This window comes from Microtus ochrogaster, chromosome 8 (genome assembly GCF_000317375.1).
Source record: "Microtus ochrogaster isolate Prairie Vole_2 chromosome 8, MicOch1.0, whole genome shotgun sequence".
Lineage (NCBI taxonomy): Eukaryota > Metazoa > Chordata > Mammalia > Rodentia > Cricetidae > Microtus > Microtus ochrogaster.
In genome coordinates, this window is record NC_022015.1 from 52,215,180 (window position 1) to 52,232,303 (window position 17,124).

At 40.2% G+C, this 17,124-nt stretch overlaps 1 protein-coding gene across 29 annotated transcripts in view; it reads left to right on the forward strand.

Annotated features, from left to right (window-relative positions):
- Positions 1-17,124, forward strand: part of Trpm3 (transient receptor potential cation channel subfamily M member 3) — an 805,264-nt gene that overhangs the window by 548,169 nt on the left and 239,971 nt on the right. For all 29 annotated transcript variants that reach the window (XM_026781590.1, XM_026781580.1, XM_026781582.1 and 26 more), the window contains exons 4-5: positions 4,279-4,492; positions 7,899-8,023. In XM_026781590.1, the coding sequence (XP_026637391.1) occupies positions 4,279-4,492; positions 7,899-8,023 (339 nt within the window). The remainder of the gene's footprint in view (positions 1-4,278; positions 4,493-7,898; positions 8,024-17,124) is intronic.

Below are 17,124 nucleotides of genomic sequence, written 5' to 3' on the forward strand. Positions count from 1 at the left end.
AGACCCCAGGGAGCTGTTAGAAATGAAGATAGCCAAGATGCAATCCTAGACCTATTAAATCAGAGCCTCCATTTTTGACTAGCTTACCTATCCTGCGATTTTTACATTTTAAAGGTTAAAGGCCAAGCCCATCTACAGATGTCGGGGTTCATAGTGGTTTTAACAATATGGCTATAATAATGGAATAAATGACCAGTGGATAGCTAGATATGATATCCCTGTGAGACAGCCCTTGTGCCTCCTCTCTGGCGCTATAAACAGAATAGTTGGAGGAGATGATCTCCAGATCCCCATGATTACATAATCATCTCTCATAATCCTGTGCCTACTTCACAGCAATATTGACAAAGCTTACCAAAAGCCATGGACAGCCAAAGGCAGCCTGTAGCACAGGCATGAAATGGCCCATAAAGGAAACATCCAGAAAGAACTGTCACACTGTGATTCAGCAAGAATTACATTGTGTCAGCATGGGCTTGCAGTCTCAGGCAGTCACTGGGAGTGAAGCGAACCTTGAAAGATGAGTATAGTTTCTGTGAATAACAGGGCAGAGTGCATCATTACCTTAGAACTTGGGGATTAGTAGTAGTCAAATGTGCAGAAAACTGGGAAAAAAATTGTCAGTAGTGAGGGTAAGGCCAAAATAAAGGGAAGCTTGCTTACCTGAATAGAGAATTTGAAAAAGATGCAATGATTTAAATGATTTAAATGCAATGATCAAGGAAGAAGTCAGCCCATTGACCCGCTGCTGTCTCATAGTAATCTGAGGTACAGAAAAGCCACAAGGAGGCTGTACCAGAACCCAACCTGACATCCTTTAAGGGAATAGATTGCTAACACAACTGCGGAAGGGGCCAAGGCCAGGCCTGGATGAACGGAGTATCTTGAAAAATGCCTCCTAGGACTTAGAGACTAGTTGGCTTATGTAAAGGAAAAGGAGTAAGAGGCAGTTGCGTCTTTACGGCCAGAAAAAGGTTGTAGATTCAAAGCTAGGTACAGGACCTCTTGTGACCCACTAGTAGTGTAGTGTGTGCTTGGAGACAGCATGGATCCTTTCTATCTCATTGGAAATGGCAAGGGAGACGATGAGATGGAACTTAGAAAACATATACCTGGAATGCAGAATTCAGGCCCCACAGAGTGACCTTTTTGCCAACACTGGACCATATGTAGGATGCTGGGCTCTCAAGTTATGTACAATGGAGCTCAAAACTTACCACCCCTTAGTGGTGTGAGTGAAGCATAAATGTAAAAGCCAGCTCATTTTGTTTGGATGTAATTGGCCCAAAGGTAGTCAATAATTTGGAGTTTTTTGAGATAGGATTTTATGAAGTCCAGGCTAGCCTCAAATTCACTATGTATCCAAGGCTAGCCTATGAACCCCTTAACATCCCGCCTCCACCTTACAAGTGCTGATTACGGCAACATGCCACAAACCTAGTTAATCAATTATTTTCTCTCCTGTACAACACTTTCAAAATTCTAAACATTTTAATTAATTTTCTCTGTGTATATATGTGTGCATATGTGTGTGAGCCACAGTGAGCACCAGAGGTCAGAGAAAACTTTTGGGAGTTGGTACTCTCCTACCATGTGGTCCTGGGGGATTGCATTCAGGTCCTCAGGCTTGTTATCAAGGAAGTGCTCCTTACTGAACCATCTCAAGGGCCCAGAATTTACTTTGGTTCTTGTTATTTTTTATTTTTGAGACAGCATCTCTTGTAGTTCAGGATGGTCCCAAACTTCTGATGCTCCTGTCTCCACCCTTTAAATCTTGGGATTACAGGCATGCACTATCACATCCTGTTTATGTGTGGTTGGGTATCAACCAAGAGTTTCCAAAGGCATGCTTCTACAATACATCTGAGATATATCCCCCATGTAATATGCACATAAGAATACTGTAATTTTGATTACTAATTTATTGCCTAATGCTTTATCTCTATCCATTTACACTATAAATTAGGCATGATTATTGGTTTATATTGTGTAATCAACATGACTTTGTATTTACCATATGTGAGTTAACTAATTAGTTACATCCCACCTTGTGTTTGAGATCATCATTCCGGATCATGTAAGCTTCAATTTTACTTCAGTGAAAACTGTCAGAGGGAAACTCGGGGTTGGCATCCATAAAACGGATTTCACCTTTTTCCTGAGCTCTAGATCGACTGGCCATTTCTCTTGGCTTTAATTTCCATTGCTGATGTTGAGGAGTGGGTTTCCTTCCAGTCTAGAGCCTTCACAGATGGCGCTTTCTCCCAACCGTTTTGAGGGGGTGCTTTCTGTGACATATCATGACTGACGTTTCCTGTTATTTATCCTGCCTAGGATCCATTGAGCTCCAGGATCTGAGAGTTGGTATCCTTCAGTATTTCTGAGACATATTCCGCCAATGCCTCCTCAAGCAGTGCCTCTTTCAAGGTTGTCCAGAGTTTCTAACTCACTCTCCCGAGCATCTTTAGTTGATTTAGTTTTTTCTGTGTCTTTCTTCAAACCTTCATCTTTCCAGGTCCATGGCTAATTTTTAGGAGCCACTGTCAATATGTTCCTTTTCCATGCTAATTTTCACTTACAGTATTCACTTTAATTTCTTCACAGTGTTCTAGGTTTCAAATGGCCATGGTCATTACAACTTCTTCTTCCTTGTTTTAAGATCCATATATAAGATGCTGAATGTGTCTGTTCTGTATCCTATGACCATCTCACTGTCTGGGAGGGTCTAGATCAGCTATCTGTTGGTATGCAGTTATTCCTGATCTGGATTTATTAGATTCCTTCACAGAGGGTCTGTGTTTGCTTCTGCTGCTTACCTGGAGCCATCATTCCACTTCACCAAGATTGACATTAATACACCACTTTCTACATCTCAAACCACACTAAGTACTGATGGCGAACTTGTGTTTAGAAATGATAGAATGGGAATTCTTTTGTCAGCTCACCCAGAGCCTACCTCAGCATGCCATGGTGGAGGCATGCCAGTGTTCCCTACAGCTTTCTTTCATATAATTCCTTAGCTTTTCCTCCTAATGTTTCAGAGTTGAGGACTTTGATGTGTACCAGTTTTCCACAAAAACTCCCCCAGACTTCAGAAAGTCATAAAGACAGATGTTGAGGGACTGCAAATTTTGGGAGAGCCTCTCAGATCCAGCCCTGCTTCGTGCATCCAAGCAGACTTCCTTGAGTGTCTCTGTATTTCATGCCATGTCAATAGTACATTTCACGAGATTTTCTCTAATTGCCTAGTATATCAACTATGCAGTTGAACTAAAACCTGTGCGTCCCTGTATATGATCCTATATATTATCATTATACTTACAGCATTTATTATACATTCTTAGAATTTCCTGTTGTGTCCAGTAAAACCCTGATTTCTAGTAAAACCTTCGTTTCTGTTATATATTTTCCTTTTCAACTATAGAAATAACTGGCATATTTTCTGTCACCTATCTTTTAGAATTAAAACATTTGAACTGCATGTGGTGCCACATAGCTCTTGTTTCAGCACTTTGAAGACAGAAACAGGAGGATCACTATGAGTTTGAAATCAGACTGATTTTAATAGCCTGTTCCAGACCAGTCATAGCTACATAGTGTCTCATAAAAATTAAATAAATACAAATGGTTGGTTGATTGATTGACTGATGACAGATAGATACATAGGTAAATGATAGATAAGTCAGAGATACATAGATTTTACATAGGTAGCTAGACAAAAGACGGACTATCTGAGATACATTTACAGTTATATATAACCTACTATAGCTTGATTTTAAATTTTTCATGTTATTCTGTAGAACTTTTGAGTCTTCTGGAACCTCAAAATGACAAGATCATAGAAACACAAAGACATAGCTGTATCTACATCTAGTTTATTTAAAGGGATTGATCATGCTGAAAATATTAGGAGTGTTTGAAGTATACAAATATGAACAATGAAAAAATCAACATGATTTGTTTTAGACAAAAAGCTTACCAGGAAAATTGTGTTTAAACTGTATTTTATAGAAATCAGGTAATATTTTAGTTGGCAATAACCTCAACAAAATAATAATTATAATAATATAATAATAATAATTTTGACAAAACCTTTAAAAGCAGGGAGCCCTCTGTCTCCTGAAGCCCCTTTTGGTAAAAGAAATGATCCCTTCTCTTTAAAATATCTAATTTCACAAAAAAAAACATTTTCTTCAAGTACAGCACATCTAACTATCACAAAGTCCAACAGCCCCAGGCAGCCCTACCCATCTTCCTAATTGTCCATCTTTATTCTAGTATGTTCGAGTATCTTTTGATACGAAACCTGATCTCTTACTACACCTGATGACCAAGGAATGGCAACTGGAGCTTCCCAAACTTCTCATCTCTGTGCACGGAGGGCTGCAGAACTTTGAACTCCAGCCCAAACTCAAGCAAGTCTTCGGGAAAGGGCTCATCAAAGCAGCCATGACAACCGGAGCATGGATCTTCACGGGAGGGGTCAACACAGGTAATCAGAGTGAGATGAAGTAAGGCAGCTTTGATAATATTATTCTTCTTAGCTGAAAACCTTAGACATAGCTATACAGATGGCTTTTAGCTAAAAAGAACTGCATATGAGAAATGGCTTTACTATTTAATGACTTAAAGGATTTGAATACACGACTAATGGAAATTTGCAGGATGTTTTCAGTATGTCATATTATCATGGGTATCCACTAGCGTTTTAAAAGATAACTTTTTGTTTTAAATTGGAATGTTTGCCTTCGTAATTTATGTAATTTCCAGCTTGGTACCAAATAAATTTTTAAGTGTGTGTGTGTGTGTGTGTGTGTGTGTGTGTGTGTGTGTGTGTATGAGAGAGAGAGAGAGAGAGAGAGAGAGAGAGAGAGAGAATGAGAGAGAGAGACAGAGAGAGAGAGACAGAAAGAGAAAGAGAGAGAGAAAGAGAGAGGCGGGGGAGAGAGAGATCTACATGTGTCCGTCAGTCCTTGCCTTTCCCCTTGTTGAGGCAGGGTTTCTCTGCTGTTCACCGCTGTATACACCAGACAAGTTGTCCAGTGAACCTCTCACGACTCTCCATTCTCTGCCGTTCATCTCTCTATGGGCATGCTACAGATGCTCAGAATACTACTACTGTATCTGGCTTTTGCATGGGTTCTCGTGGTTCGAACTCAGGTCCTTACACTTGTATGACAGTTGCTTTATCTACCTGGCATCTTTCTAGCCCTACTTTTTAAATGCCATTTCTATCTGGGGCATGAATTATAAGGGTAAGTCTAGATTACTGCATGCTTATTTAAGATATTTTACTTTTATTTATATGTATGTGTGCGTGTCTGAGTGGGTTTGTGTGCATTAGGGTAGTGTCCTTAGAAGCCAGAAGGATTGGGCCCTTCTTGGATAGGGAGTTACAGGCAGTTGTCAACTGCCCAACATGGGTACTTGAAACCAAACTTGGATCTTCTGCAAAAGCTGTATATGCTCCTAACCACTGAACATCTCTCCAGACCCATGTATGTTTATAATGTTAAATGTTTCTTAAAATATTCTACACCAACAGATATTTAATTCAAAACTTCCTTGGATTCCAAATGCCTTTTCCTGTCTGCCACATAAATTTCCATAGTATGATACAGGCACGTAATTAAATCAATTCTAATAACCAATTAAAGTTAGGTTCTTGTCTGCAGAACATGATTAGTATGCAACAGATAATGAAGTAAACTTTGTTGCCAGAGACCCTGAGTCAGAGATTCCTATTAAAAGCACACAAATGCCAGGTGTGGTGGTACATGCCCTTAACGCCAAAACTCAGCAATGAGAGGCAGGTGGATCTCTGTGAGTTTGAAGCCAGTCTTGTCTATAACAGTAAGTTCCAGGATAGCTCGGGCTTGAGAGAGGGCTAGGGAGAGACCTCCAAAAGAATAGCAAAAGTATCCTAGTAATTTTGTAATAAGCAAATACAAATGTGTCATAAGGCTCAAAGCCTGTACACATGGGCATATTTGAAGTTAGTGAGACATCCAGAGTATATAACTCTAGACCAACTAATGTGCTTTTATTAAACAATAATTGAGTTTTAGCTTGGATGATGCTTGAGTGATACCAAAACTAAAATCTCCTACACAGCTAGAATTTGTGAGCAGTCAGCACTCAGCTAAACAGGCGTGTTTTGGCAGTCAACTGTATAGATGGTCCACACCCAGTAATGTGTTATAAAGCCCAGTCCAGCCCATCAGCTGGCAGCATCTTTGGCTGACCTGCTCAGTCAGCTCTTGCTGTTGATCCTGTAAAGAAAAATTTTAGTGACTATTCAGATATTAGCCCCCACATTTTTGATTCACTATGTAAAAAGTGCTTACTTTTAATTATTTTGTCTTTTGCTTTCCTGGTATATAGAGAGACCCGCCCAATGGAAGACTCAAAAGGCTCGGAAAAAGTTTCAACCAATTTTCTATATTTAGAAGGTTGGATTGCTAGTTGGGTTTCTTCTTTTATGAAATGTATTCAAAAGCAGAGGTGGGGGATTACATCCTAAATACTAGAAACCAAACAGCTAATGTCTGGTTCAGAGTACAGGACTTTAGTGATGGCTGTTAAACGTGGTGGCAGAAAGAGAAAACCAAGGCAGACAAAGAGGCATGCTGTGAAGTTTGATGTGTTTTGCATATTATATTAATATTTATGGATTTCCTCTTTTTTGTCCGAAAGTTGTGTTCAGAAATATCTTTACTTAGATGATGCATTGACAAGCTAACAGGTGAGAAGGGCCTCTCCCAGGCTCACAGTAGAGCACACTGTGGATTAGTGATCAAGGAGGTTTAGCTGATTCCTAAAAAGAAACTCATTTGGTCTGATCTCACGTCTACTTCACAACTGAGCTATTGAAACATATGACGTCTCTGCAGTGACACTGCTGGGCGTGTTCTGCCTGGTCAGCGCATGGTTTCCGAGCCCTTATTTGGAGTCAGCCAGTCCCTCAAGGCCCACAAGTTGACGTCAGAGGGCATATCTCACATGCTGCTATGCATCACTAGAGAATGCAACAGTGCATTCTGGAGCTGTTGGGGACTCACAAGCTGCTCTGTGTGCAAGGAATCAGACTCGACTTAATATTCGTAGAAGGGAGGGGCACCTGAGGATGAATGCTTCTTGGGGAATGGGGAGAATGCTGATGAGCGTAAATTCTCAGAAAATGTATCTTACAAGTCATATATAGAAACAATTGCTCAAGAAAGGGAGCGAAAGGATTAGAAAGTGTCTATCCTTTAAATGCTTTCTTAAAATAAGATCAGGTTCCCTACTGCTGCAATCTGAGTTCCCTTGCTTTTAACTGTGAAGCAAGTTAAGAGAAGGGGGAAACAAGGAGAATGGTGAATATTAAAGGCGTGCTCACACGTTTTAGCATAAATTTGCCATTGAGTAAGACAGCATTATTACTACGCTTTCCACATCATGTGATATAAATAGAAAGAGGAAATTGAAGTTAATAAAATCTTTAGGTAAATAACTACAAAAATGGCCCTAATTCTTCCACGGACTGTGGAATAAATTAACTTTTGTGCTTTTTATTCCAGGGATGTGAGGATACTAATAAATCACTACGCTTACAAGAAAAGGGTCCTCTAACTATACCATAATTGTATTTATTCCTCGCTGACATTAGATATTCTCTTTTTCCATGTGCGTTAAAGAAATGCATTGTTTAAATTTTTATTAAATCTGATAAATATATCTGCATGATAGCCACTCTTATGAAGTCTCTTCTAAGTGTAGCTTTTATAGAAATGTGTCAGAATTGTATACCCAACATTCTCCCCCAAGTTACAGGCACTCATTAATTTCCCGCAGAATGGTAGGAAGGTCACTGCCCTTAAAAGACAACGTTAATCCCTCTCTCTCTCTGCTCCTAGGAGTCATTCGTCATGTTGGAGATGCCTTGAAGGACCATGCCTCTAAGTCTCGAGGGAAGATATGTACCATAGGTATCGCCCCCTGGGGAATTGTGGAAAACCAGGAGGACCTGATTGGAAGAGATGTAAGTCCTGAGGAGTGTTCTATTATTTGACTTCTCTTAGCAGCTGTAATACATGAGGATGCTACTTTTGAGTCCAACTCTCAAAGTCAAACTCATATTACAAAAAGTTTACTAAATGATTTCTTGTTTCCAAACTCTATGTAGATAAGTGCCCTGTCAATTATCCCAACCAGGAAAAGTCAAATATAAGATAGACCAACTGCTCTGCCTCTGCTCAAACAACATATTCTTGGCATGACAACACCAACCTGTGTTTATCCCATGTAACATCGGGCAACATGAACTGGCTGGTTTATCAGGGCAGTAGTCCATTAAAGATGAAGTCATCTGAGCTGTGCACCATCAGAATGGTAGTCCTCTGAGATGTGCTCTGTCAGAGCTGTGCTCCATCAAAGTGGTACTCCAGCAAAGCAGAAGTTGTCTGAGCTGTGCTTCATCAGAGTCATAGTCCCTCAGAGCAGTAGTCCTCAATCTGAGCAGTAATCCTCTGAACTGTGCTGAATCAGAGCTGTAACCATCCGAGCTGTGCTCCATCAGAGCTGGGCTCCATCAGAGTAGGGCTCTCCCACTCACTGCAAGGCTCAGACTTTTGTAGCATTAGCATGCTCATTGCCCAATTGAGGAAAGCCAAAAGGAGTGCCTTCCATTCAACATCATGACTTCCCTTGTTGGCCCCTCCTTTGGTAAGTACTTGGCTATGACGTATTTCCATCTAGCTTTAAAAAGCCCTGGCCAAAATATAAAAGAGTTCCAGTCTCTGTTTCTCTTTCTTATGTCCAGGACTGCACACTAACCCACAGTAGAGGTCTAGAGCATTCTTCCCATTTTTTTTCTAGGTTATGATTTCATTTCTGTTTGTTTTTCTGGGGAATCCACTTGCAAAATATAAACAGTATTACCACCTTCCCATGGATATTGCTCCCTATATAACTTCTCAAAAGTCCATCAACCAGAATTGATAAACTAGTAGTAAGCAAGTGACTATAGTTTATTCCTCCAATAACAATAAAATTTTTATCATTATTCAGTACATTAAAGCAATTCACTCTTCTTTAATTAAAGCCCCACAGAGGTAAAACATTTATGCTAAATAATTTGCTATAAAGAGACCTGTTGGAGCCACAATAAGATACTAAATCCTGGGGACCAACTGCTTCAAAACTGATTCTTTTGTTCTGAGTCTGGAGCACAGTCTTGTCATTCTCACATCATACAGACATTTTTTTTATGCAACCCAAGAAAGGATGCTATGAAACAAAAGAGCAGATTCTAGAGGTGATATCCAATGTGCACACATGGCCAACACTACCAAATAACACTCGTAGATACAAAGTTAGCAGGAAGACATGGGATGGAGGAGAAAGAAAGCAAGATAGGAAAGGGGTTTCTTAACTAAAGTTTCCTGGGTGCTTCATCCAGCTGGCAATCCCCAAATTGTGAGGCAGGCAGGTCTGACTGGGAAAGAGGCTTTCTATCATTTCAGAGTATCTGGGACTACTTTTCCCAGAATAAACTAGCCTCAAACTCCAAGCTGGATTTTAAATAAATACTGATTTTTTTAGTTAGACCAAATATGAGGCTATAAATTAATTATTTCAAATGTTAGGACGACTCAGAAGTCATTTTGGAAGGGTCATGACTTAAATATTTCTATCATAAGCATTATTATTCAACTGGGGTTGCAGTTCTAGAATTTTCTCATCCATATAAACTATGATTAAACTAAAGCATTCTTTAAAGACACAGTAACAAGATAACAACTTCATTGGCCTAGCACAGGCAGAGAATGCTGGCTTATCCTATTCCATATTTGTTAACCTTGTGACTGCCATAGGATGACAGGAAGCAAGACTTCGGTTAGCAATTTCTCCCTTGTGAGTTGGAAAACTCAGTCCCAATTTATTTTCCTCTTCTTATCACATCTCCATCATATGCCAATAAGAATATACACATGCTAGTAGAAACGAGAGATGTTTTATGGTGTCCCAATAATTAAAATGGTCTTGGTGCTAGCCCAGAGGGTAGGGAAGGGTGCTCATATACCCCATAAATTATGTGCTTTCATCCTTCATGCTCCCAGAGAGCTAACAAAAGCAAACCACACCTCACAGAGAACTAGGAGAGCTGGAAAAAGGTAAGATAAAAAGTAGCGTGAGATAATAGACATGTGATTACAAGTTCCCAGCACTTCCCTCTTTCTTAATGCACAACCAGGTCTTCTCCCCACAAATTCCAAAGATGCTAAGCTCTGCTGTTAGGGTTATAAAGTCCATGCTGGGGGTCTACAACAAGACTGATTGTGACCTAAATGCACTAGATGTCTTTAAAGGATTAGTATTGCAACACAGAAAGAACCCAACCTGCACTTACTGCCTGGATTCTGAACAGTGCAAGGAATACTGGGGAATAAACACTCAAGGGAGTGAAAGGACTCAATAATAATTATAAGACACTGATGAAATATATTTAAGAAGACGTTAAAAGTGCACAAGCTTCTCATGTTTGTGGATTGGAAGAATTAATAGTCTTTAAATATACCGCCGACTCAATGGAAGCCCTATGAAAATGTCAATGACATTCTTCACAGAACAGGAAAAAATGACCTTAAGGTCTGTATGGAACCACAGTGCCCCAGATAGCCAAAAGACTCCTGAGGGCATAAAAGCTGGCAGCACCACAAAACCTGATGTCAAGATCTGCTGTGGAGCAGCAGTGTCCTAGACAGCAGGGCATTGGCACAATGAATCTGAGCAGAGATGCCATGCATGCACACGTACCCGATGCCTAGCAGAGCCCCAAAAGGGCTCTCTGTAGAAGCGGTGCTGAGAAGGGTGCAGATCCCCAAAGGATTCAGCCAGGATCCTTATCTCTCACTCTCTGTTCGAGATAGAACCAGACTGGGGGTGGGGAGGGGAGAAGCTGGGAGTTTTACAGACAGGGGAAGCCATAATCAGAACATATTATGTAAGAAAATCTAGTTTCAATAAAAGGAAAAAAATCATTGAAATGAGGAGTGGGGATCAAAGGCTTAATGAGGTCTGAAGCCACAAGAAGATGAAAAAGAAGGAGGCTTTTAAGGCCCCATAGGGGCCGTAACTTTCTACAGGGGACCTGCAATGGCAGGAAACAAAAGCAAAACTTGACTAGTTGGGATGAAATCAAACTCAAAACGTCTCCACAGTATGAGAAGAAACAGGATAAATAAGCAGCCTACAGAATAAAAGGAAATGATTGCCATTACTTCTCTAACAAAGGGGTAATATAGCTAGACTACTTAGAAACTTAGAAACACTTAAGCAAATCTTCTAACTTTAAAATGGGAAAATAACCAAGTTTCTTAACATATTGAAACACTGAATAGTATTAGCTATCAGGGACATGTAAATCCTAACTACAATGAAAACAGGTATTATAAAATAAATAAAAAATTCTGGCAAAGATGTGCAAAAATGGACCTCATGTACTGGTGATAGTAATATAGATTAGCCCAATCATTATTCAGAACAGTATAGAGGTTCCTCAAAAACTAAAAATAGCTATACCAGAGGATCCAGCTATCCCACTTCTAGGCATATATCCAAAGGAAGGGAAGTCAGTACAGTTCACAACAGATACAGATAAGGAATTAGTCTGAATGCCCAGCAGCAAATGATTGAACATATATACATACACACATATATATATGTTATCAGATATACTATCATATATATATTATTCCATATAGCTGATAATATATACTGTATATGTCACATATCGTATGTATGATTAAATATTACCTGGCCATAAAGAAGAATGAGAGTCTGTCATTTGCAGTAAAATGGAATTGGTGGCATCGGGTAATATAAGCTAGACACAGGAAAGCAAGGACACCATGGTCTCTCTTATATGTAGAAGCTTTAAAAAATGTTGATATCAGAATACTCACTAGAGACTAGGAAGAATAGTGATTGTAAAAAAGGAAGTTGAATTTGATCAGGCTGTGTTATGTGCACATAGAGAAATTCATGTTGAACCCACTAGTATGCATAATCAGCTCACATGATTCAATTGCATTTTTAAAAGAATATAGTCAAAATCTCTTTTTTGAATGGAAATTAAAATGTCAGGTTACACCGTGCACTTAAAATATAATGGTAGTCTAGTTTTTCAATAAATCTGTGACCAAGGCTTATTGAATTTTGACCATTCTGCTGCTTTTTTTCTCCCAACACTGATGATTTTGAAGGTACATAGAATTTGTTAGGCTCTTTTGCGGTAATAGTGTTTTTTTTTTCAAGTTTCACATTAGAATAAAAGTAACAATCTTATGAAAAGACAAGGCCAGACATAGTGACCCATGCCTGTACACACCAGTCAAGAGGCTGGGCCTGGAGAATCTACAATTTGAGAATAGTATGGGCAATATATATCAGCGGCAGGATTATCAGAACTCAATTTAGAGCCTCAATTTGAATAAATATTTCCTAATTAAGGTAAGTTAGGCATCATGGAATCTAGACTTCATCAGAAAATAAATAAAATATAATGATGTATCTTTCTCCCCTCTCTCCTTTATGACAATTTCATCTCTCCAGGGTCCCTCTTTATTAGGATCTTAAACCAAGTGGTCTCCATATTTGGGGGTTCGACTCTCATGATATAACTACCTCCTAGAGATCTCACTTCCTAACACCATCACCTTGTACATTGGGATTTCAGTTTAGAATTGGGGTGGGAGGGGACATAAAATTTTAGTTTGTTTCACCAGTGTTAGAGTGCCTGGAATATTAAACATTAGTATAACACTTTGCATGAGAATGTCAGTCATTGAAGGGCATTTGAACACTTAATGTCTTCATCCCTAAATTAATTGTAAAAATGGTTTTTCTGTTGCTATATAGCATTATCATGATCATATCTAGAGGAGCTAATTATAATTTACTGAATATGCCCTGCAATAGAACAGCATTGCAGGGGTTAAGTAAATGAACTATGAACTGGAACCCAAAATCCAACTTTTTCCTGAGACAACTCATATCAAGAGATCTGAAAAAAATCTTGGCTTAGACAGATAACTTATAAAAGTACCTCTAGTGTGAAGTCAGGAAACAATTTCTAGCAATTCTCACTTAAAATTCTCACTTTAAATTTATATTCCTTTAGAAAACAGCTTAACAAGAATCATAGGAGGCAACTAAAATTTTTTTGAAATCTTTATCTCTCACCAACCACATTAACCAGACACATCCCAAATTAAAAATCTATAATCAGAAGCAAAGCTATGTTTTTGTTTGAACTTAAGGATGAACATTATGTCTGGCAGATTTTCTGACATATCAAACTATTAAACTATCTATTCAGAGTTGTACTTCAATAAATTAAAAGTTTATCTCCTTGAGTTTTTATAACCTTCGAGAATTCTTGTGAAAAGGGTCCTTTTAATGCTAACTTTGCATTTTAAGCCAAGAACTACCAAGGTCCATAACACAATTGATTGCTGGATTGGATGTGGTTATCAATTCAGTACATTTGTCAGTTATCCTTGGGGCAAGCCAAATATGACTTCACACCATAAATTGAAAGGGCATCCCAACAGTGGTCTCAGCATGAGATTTTTTGGACTTCTATGACTGGGTTAGACAGGATGTATCCAGACGATGTGCAAGGAAAGAGTCAGAGGCAAGGAAACCCAATGACGTCTGTTAGTGATACAGGGCAGAGTCAGAGATTGCTGAGCCTGGACCACACAGGTTCTGGGCAAACTGCCAAGGCAATAGTTAGGATCACTTGTGTTGGAAGTGAAGTTTTGGTGAAGGTAATGATGAATTTGGATTTGAGCATGTTCACTTCGAGGTTTCCTTGAGACATTTCCAGGAGGATTTCTGGCAAGCTACATGGTGTGTGAGGCAAAAGCAGAAAGATTTGTCTACAAGCTTGGATTTGGAAGTCATCTCAGATGGTGGCAATTTGGCCATCCTAGTGGTTGGCATCACCATGAGAGGGTGGACAGGGAGGGAAAGAAAGCCTGCATCCTGATGATATCTGCAATTTAATGGCCAAACGGAGGGAAAAGAGCCAACAAAAGGAACTTATGAGGGGCTGAGATGTAGGGACTGAACCGTAAGTTATGATGACGAGGGGAAGGCAGTGCTTCAGAAAGGCAGAGCGAAGGGAGCCAAATGCTAATGACAGACTGAGGATGGCCTGGAATCAGAACTGTTGTTTAGACATCACTGGCACATTGATCCAAACTGCTTTAGTGGCGTGACAAAAAGGCAAGCACAGGCAGAAGAAGAAAGGCAGCGTTAGCATCAATGGCACTGAGGAGAGACGGGTCATCTACAGGAGTCCCAGGGTGAGGGATTTAAGCAGCAGAGAAGGTGCTGATGTTCCAGGGAACAGGAGAGAGGTGGGGTTGGCTATGCAGTTCTAATGTAAGGGATTAAAAACAATGTGTGCCATTGGTGCTTGGGGTATAAGGGTAATAAATAGGGGTAGCCCATGGGAGTCACACTGTGAGGGACTCTTCCTTGAGACAAGATGGATTTGACCTTCATCACATAGTGGTCATGGAAAAAGGCTTATGGGAAAACAGATAATAATTCTGCAAAAATTATCCTAGAAGGGTCACGAGGTGGTACAGAGTCCAAAGCTTAGGAGACAGAAAAAAAAGAAACCATCTGTAACTGAAGAAGAGGGAAGAAGTTACACTTGCAAGGTTGTGTCAAGATATTAAAAGGGCTTTAGAATGGAAGTTTATCATTGTCAGTTATTATACTAACAGCTTTGTACTAAGAACCACCAGATATCTAGCTCCTTGCATAAAAACTCATTTAGTTCTCCACAGGGTGCTCAGAAATAATTTTCATTCATTATGCTCATTTTGTTGGTGGCAAACCTAAGTCAGTTGGGGCTCCAAAGATGGTTCAGTGGTTAAGAGCGCTGGCTCCTCTTCCAGAGAAGTGGGGTTTGAATCCCAGTACCCGCATGGCAGCTCACAGCCGTCTATAACTCTAGTCTCGGGAGATGTGTTACCCTCTTCTAGCCTCCAAGGCACTGCATACATGGTACCCAGACATCTGTGCAGGCAAAAAAAAAAAAAACAAAAACAAAAACAAAAACATAAAATAAGAACAAATAAAATCTCAAAACTTTTTTCAAAAAGAGAGATTGAGTCAACTTCCAGGTGTTCCATGAGCAGTGAAGGATGCGGCTGGGATTTTAGCCAATGCTACCGTACTGTCCCCTTAATTGATTTGAGAGCATCATTCTTGAAGGCTGGCTTCTCAGTTACTCTTTAGGGTATATTGTGGTGAGGTTATGTGCCATAATCCCACTGTGAGCCATGAATAGTATAAATAGAAACCCATTTAATATACCTAACCTAATGAACATCATTAGGTCCGTCAGCCTTGAACTGCTCAGAATACTTATATCGACCTACGGTTGGGTCTGTTTTGAAGTGGAGTGTTGAATAGTTCCTATGGTTTAGTGGCCACAGGAAACTGTAGAGCACCAAATCAATCCTTTACCTTTCTAACCATATGTGTACCTGGATGCTATGGTTTGCTGCCGCTACAGAACCTTATGATAGAAGGTCACTAACCCAGAAAAACTTGGTAGTTTCTACTGAATGTGTATTGCTTTTCATATCTTCATAAAGTTGAAAAATCACAAGTTGAACCATTGCACATTGGTGGGGGGATATCTCAATAAGGAGATTGTAATACTAGCCTCAATTTACATATGGAGACACAGAAAACATACAATTCGTAGAGTTACCCTAATCAACTAGCAAGAACAGAAGTCAGACCATCTGCCTAATACAAAGGGGAGGAATTTGTTCAGCAGTATGAAGAGACTGGAGGATGTTGGTCACCAACAAAGGAGCACACATCAAAACTGACCAAAATCACAGGGCAGGAATTCCAGGCAACACTGAGGACTCATGTCTAGAGGCAGAGGGTAACAGCAGTCATGAAATTATTTATACCAACTCGTCCAAAGAAGAAGAAGAAGAAGACATATTTTGAAGTCCTAATGAAAGACAATAGTAGTACAGGATAGTTTTATCTGTAGAAGCATAAAAACGACCTTCAAACTTAATGGCTTAAGTAACAAACAGTGGTTCTCAGTTACCGGGGAAGGAATTTGCAAGCGGCTTCCTGTAAAGCTCTGGATGCAGGTCTCTTGAGGCAATGATCACATGGCAACTGTGTAGCACTAGAGTCTGAGATTCTGCACAGCTCACTCACTAGGCTGTTGCTGTATGTTGTTCCTGGTCACGTGTACCTCTTCAAAGAGGTGTGAAACCATCTTCCAACATGGCACCAGCTTTCTCCAGAGTACATGTTCTGACAGAAGGAAAGCTAAGGGGAAGCCTTTTCTGGTTATACACGATCAGTTTTCACTTTATCCCTTAGTCGTGAGTCATTGCATCGGACACAGACTGAGAGAAGAGTTCCAAGGACTTTCTGAATACTCTTTAAATTTGCCCCCATTAGGGCCACGGTGACTGCTGGAGAAAGGAATCCCTCCTCGGGGCCTTTTTTCATCACCAGTAGTGAGTGGCACATGGCTCCCCTCAGGATGGGCCAAAGGGAGGTGACTCCATCCCAGCATACCGTATAGAATGAGCGCCACAGAACTCTGTGCGACACAGGGTTGCAGAAAGACGGCATCGATGCACCTGTAGAATTTAGTGCGACTCCCACCGCTCAGGGATCTGAGCACTCTTTGAAAATGTGTCCTTGGGTTGACTGACTCCCGTGTGTGCTGAGCCAATGGGCAGCAGCTGAGCTTCGGGTCGCTTGCTTTATGCCTACCCTTAACAGCTGCACTGACTGAACATGAAATGTGCAGCCAGGGCCCTGCTGGCTGACGCCTCTCCGAGGGTGATGGCATAGAAAGCCTTTTCTTTTCTCATTTCATTCTCTCAGTCTCCACGCTCCTGTATCTCTGACACAAAGGTTGCTTTCCACTTCTCAGCAGCACCCCTTTTCCCCAGCCGTCACGGGGATGCCAGAATCCTTAGAGACTCTCACCTTTCATTTCTCTCTCACCAAAATACAATCCCATCTGGCTCCCTGCTGATCCCTTCCCTGACCTCCTAAATAACTGCT